This window comes from Rhagoletis zephyria, unplaced genomic scaffold (genome assembly GCF_001687245.7).
Source record: "Rhagoletis zephyria isolate East Lansing unplaced genomic scaffold, Rhagoletis_zephyria_1.1 Rzeph_scaffold_17476, whole genome shotgun sequence".
Lineage (NCBI taxonomy): Eukaryota > Metazoa > Arthropoda > Insecta > Diptera > Tephritidae > Rhagoletis > Rhagoletis zephyria.
In genome coordinates, this window is record NW_016174537.1 from 1,821 (window position 1) to 6,729 (window position 4,909).

General features: G+C 38.6%; 1 protein-coding gene across 1 annotated transcript; it reads left to right on the forward strand.

The window, feature by feature from the left end:
- Nucleotides 1-3,197: 3,197 nt before the first annotated feature.
- On the forward strand, nt 3,198-4,582 carry LOC108379848 (brachyurin-like). The gene is made up of 4 exons (XM_017636202.1): nt 3,198-3,490; nt 3,794-3,969; nt 4,047-4,145; nt 4,244-4,582. Exons 1-4 carry the CDS (start codon nt 3,198-3,200, stop codon nt 4,552-4,554), a joined length of 879 nt encoding a protein of 292 aa, XP_017491691.1. The 3' UTR covers nt 4,555-4,582.
- Nucleotides 4,583-4,909: the final 327 nt, after the last annotated feature.

Here is a 4,909-nt window from a genome sequence, read left to right on the forward strand (position 1 = left end):
GCCACAGAGTAAGTAAATCAGTGATTTTGATTTGCTCTCATTGCCACTAATGGATTTTTCTTGGTGCATGTGGAGTTGCGCTTGACAGTCGCGACTTGACATGCGGACGTCCATCCGTTATACATACTTATATGTACATATGTACATATAGGGGAACACGAAAAATTAGTGTTGACACTAATTGAAACTTGACACATTTACTTTGTGTTGAATGTACGGAGAAAGTAGAATACATTTATTAACATTGAATTGGTTTTAGTTAGATATCTAATTTGGAAGAGTTGTAAGTGTGTGACTTTTTTTTTAATTTATTGAAATTTAGTTTAACATTTAAATAAAAATACATAAAAATTTGTTATTAAAAAGTTTAAAGCGGCTGCACTCTAAATTGTGTAGCAGGAATGCTTGTTCAAGTACATTTACCAGTACCAGGGCACCCCGGCTATGCTAAATCGTAAGAGGTCCTTAATTTTAAATAGGTCTTATATTTCTTAAGGTAGGAGCTCTTCTCCGCTTCGCTTAACACNTATGTGAGTGCTACATATTACATGTTTTTGACGTGTTGACACTAATTGAAACTTGACACATTTTCTTTGTGTTGAATGTACGGAGAAAGTAGAATACATTTATTAACATTGAATNAGTCGCGACTTGACATGCGGACGTCCATCCGTTATACATACTTATATGTACATATGTACATATAGGGGAACACGAAAAATTAGTGTTGACACTAATTGAAACTTGACACATTTACTTTGTGTTGAATGTACGGAGAAAGTAGAATACATTTATTAACATTGAATTGGTTTTAGTTAGATATCTAATTTGGAAGAGTTGTAAGTGTGTGACTTTTTTTTTAATTTATTGAAATTTAGTTTAACATTTAAATAAAAATACATAAAAATTTGTTATTAAAAAGTTTAAAGCGGCTGCACTCTAAATTGTGTAGCAGGAATGCTTGTTCAAGTACATTTACCAGTACCAGGGCACCCCGGCTATGCTAAATCGTAAGAGGTCCTTAATTTTAAATAGGTCTTATATTTCTTAAGGTAGGAGCTCTTCTCCGCTTCGCTTAACACATTTAGTGCAGAGCCACACTTCGCTGATTCTTCCACTGTGAACTTGATTTCAAATTGTGCCAAACTTCCTCACACAGATTTCAAAAGGTTAAATGAGGAGGGAAACCTCCGAGTGTCCGCCTGGCTATCTAAGAAAATGCGTTCTCGTATGGGTGTCTGGTAAACGAATAGATAGCTTCAAATTGAATTGCCCAATAAAAACTCGCTGCACCTACTCCTCCTTAAATTTTGTATTCATGCGCTCCAACCATTAATTCTTTTTCCGAATTCAATCACTTTGGCTTCATGGAATTTGTAATATGATACAGTCAACAATCGAATCTTAACTTTTCTACCTCCATAAGCTCCTTCAGTTGTTCTCAAAAAAGGGTTAGGGGCTGATTAAAGCAGCAGTCTCGAGTTCGCTGAACCCATACTGTGGGAAGAGTGCATTTCGGAGAATGTCCAATGGCTTCCCGGCCGACTCGGCCTATGAACCACCTTACCTTTTTACACGTTAACATGCATATGTTGGCTGAGAGTGCCCTTTGGCGAGGATTCTGGTAAAGTTCTACGCGAGGCCACGTTAGCTACCCTCGGTTTTTTTATACCTTAAGATTGCCTTTTACTAATACCAAACCTTACTTCTGAAAAATTCGTCCGGCTGGCTTTCAGCAGCACCTAGTGATGCACAGACGTAGTGGATCCTAGAATCAAATACATCAGAGTGACGCCACTACAGCTCTCTCTCTCTCTCTCTCTCCTGCTGGCATTAACCAAGGCTCGACAATAGTTGGTTATCGGCCTATGGTGCGCAAACGCGTAAGCAATACTAGGAATAGAGTATAGTCGAGCAACAAGAGTACCTAAAGACCTCTATGTGGCCTCAGCTCTACATTGGTTCTTTACCCCGATTTGCAGGCCTGGAGGTGGGCTTATTATTGCTTTTGAACACCCTATTTCCCAAAATAGGAACTTCAATATAGCGCGGCACGTCAGTAGCGGTCTTTTTAACTGTGATTAAACAAAAATAATTGCAGGATAAAAAAGTCTAATTTTTGAGTTACGAATTTTGTTGGAAAACATCAAACTTACTGTCGCTAATCTTTACCCAACCGATGTGATCCCTTTTTTACCAACGCAGATCGTAAGCTTTATGAGCAAAATATCATCGGCTATAACATTGGCATCCAAGTAAACATTAACACCAAATGCGCTATCAAAAATAGTAGGACACAGAAACATAAAAAAAGAACGTAAGAACAAGGACTAGATGTAAAAAAAAATTATACTTAAGATGGCAGAAGGGCGACACCGGTTAGTGTTTAGGCCAAATTTGGAATATCCAAAGTCGGAGTCTCGCTTCAAATCAATCATGTCAGCAGCCAACGATGGGAACACATCTAACGCACGCACTTTGGACCAATCAACTTCGTTAGCAGACTCGGTTGAGCCGCCCAAAAGGCATGCGGTTAGAGCAATTAGTCACTTCAAATTTGACGTTGGACTTATGAGTTCGTTCGAGGTAGCACTGCAGCAGCAGCATCTATTTCTATGGCCTTTTGAAGAAACGGTGCTAGGCTAGTGGGTGCACCTCGCGTGGCTAATTCTACTTATCATCGGGTCAATCTTAAACAGCCTTCGACTTTGCTACACTAATAACCCCTCTGCTTGTGGCCCGCTTTCTGCAACATCGCAGGAAAGACGCCGTCTATGCCCGTTGACCACCAACCAACTCGGCAAAAACACACCTTCTTTTTTTTTAATTTGTTTTGCTTACTACGTGTTGACCGAAAGCGGCTGGGATTTTCATTGGGTTTCCCCCGGTCAATTTGGTAATAATACAAACAGCCACTTGTGAGATTATAATTTGGAAACACCTCGTTTTTATTGCGGGAAAACTCAAAGCTTTAAATCAATATTTATTGCTCTTAATTGTCAGTAGATTAGTACAGCTGTAAAAATTTAAATACCATTTTGGGTAGTATTTAGGTACTCGTATATATAAATTAAGTTTTATCTTATCATGATTCTATGCTCAACACTGGCACTCCATTGTGAGTCCAGTTAATCGCAAAGTATAAAAGCAATCAGTGCTAGCATGTCGATAGTTAATTCGTAAGTTCATTATCAAATATGAAGTGGCTAATTGTTCTAACCGCTTGCCTTTTAGGCAGCTCAATCGCCTCCGCCAACGAAGTTGATTGGTCTAAAGTGCGTTCGTTAGATGTGTACCCAGCAATTCCAATTAATCCACGCATGCCTCTCGGAGGTCCTGAAGGACGTATCACTAATGGAAATGTGGCGGCAGCGAAACAATTTCCTTATCAGGCCGGTTTATTGCTATATTTTGAAGACGGTGCTTCGTGGTGTGGCGCCAGTTTGATCTCTGATCGTTGGCTACTGACAGCAGCACATTGCACAGATGGGTATGTACGTACATATACATTTTGAGGTACTAACAGTGTTAGTGATACATTTTGGAACGCGAGTCCCTACATACGGCATGCCAAATTTGGTCTGGCGACAAACCAGTTCCGACATTCTGCCATCTTTAGTATACTTTTTTACTCCGTATAGTTCATTTCTTTATTTTTGTTGCGGTATCCTGGGTAATTGTCATTTCATTTATAACAATCTTTCTTCTATTGGAAGTATCAACCGACACTAACAAAAATAGTATGTACGAAACCTCTAGCCCGATTTGAAATTGTACACTTTTTTTTTGGTAGCGCTCTTGGTGTCGATGTATATTTGGGCGCTTGGAATCGCACGGATAAAACGGAGAAGCATCAACATATAATCTACGTTTCTAATAGAAATATAATTGTTCATGAAACCTATGATGGAGTTGCTATAGTCGATGACATTTCACTTATAAAACTACCCGTCTCCATTGAATTCAACGGTGAGTATTTAATTGCATGTGAAATTCGAGCAAATAATTTTTTTTTTTTTAATATTTCGTAATTTTAAAATTTTCAGACTACGTTCAACCTATTGCTTTGCCTAAAGTAGCGGAAACATACGATACCTATGTTGGTAAACAAGTGATCGCATCTGGTTGGGGAAAGATTAGCGACAGTAAGTTAGTTAGGCGTTGTTGTCCACTCCACCAAAATTGCTTACCTCAAAAATGAGAATTTTTGGTATACTGTAATTCTTTTCGTTTCTAATTACAGGTAGTAGAGGCGCCACTGACGTACTGCGCTTTATTGAAGTGCCTATTTTGGAGAATAGGGTATGCAACAGATGGTTCCTTGGCTCGGTAAAATCAACAAATATCTGCATTAAGACTACTGGTGGTATTTCCACATGCAATGGTGACTCCGGTGGTCCGTTGGTGTATAACGATGGTGAAAGCACTGTCCTGATTGGTGCAACATCCTTTGGCATTCGACTTGGCTGTGAAATGGGCTGGCCAGGTGTATTCACCCGTGTTACCTCGTACTTGCCTTGGATTGAAGCAAAATCGGGAATTTCTAGCAAATAAAATGTAAAAATACTGAAATTGGTGATAAACGTGCACATCAAGAAACTAAATATACATGTTTCTTTTTGATTTGAGTAAATTTTTGAGATAACAAATAAAATTGATAAATTATGAAAAAATTTGATTTTGTATTTGTTTAAGTAATACCAGTGTGTGTAGGGTTTCTGTATATGCATTTAGAGTTACTCGACTAAAAGCAACTCCCGCTCTTGCATTCTCATTTCCACACCCTGGACAACGTGAGATTACTTGCCAACTAGTGTTTTCGATAAATAGTTTTATTCCCCAACATAATCTCGTATTTTAATTTTTGTTTATCCTGAGCAAATGTTTCTTCTTCACGACAGGGTTTCAA

What these genes read in the sequence shown, in the direction of transcription:
- LOC108379848 (XM_017636202.1), top strand. Translation starts at nt 3,198, where the DNA reads ATGAAGTGGCTAATTGTTCTAACCGCTTGCCTTTTAGGCAGCTCAATC. An exon ending in GCAGCACATTGCACAGATGG is followed by an intron (nt 3,491 to 3,793) that starts GTATGTACGTAC and finishes TTTTTTTGGTAG; the next exon opens with CGCTCTTGGTGTCGATGTAT. An exon ending in CGTCTCCATTGAATTCAACG is followed by an intron (nt 3,970 to 4,046) that starts GTGAGTATTTAA and finishes TAAAATTTTCAG; the next exon opens with ACTACGTTCAACCTATTGCT.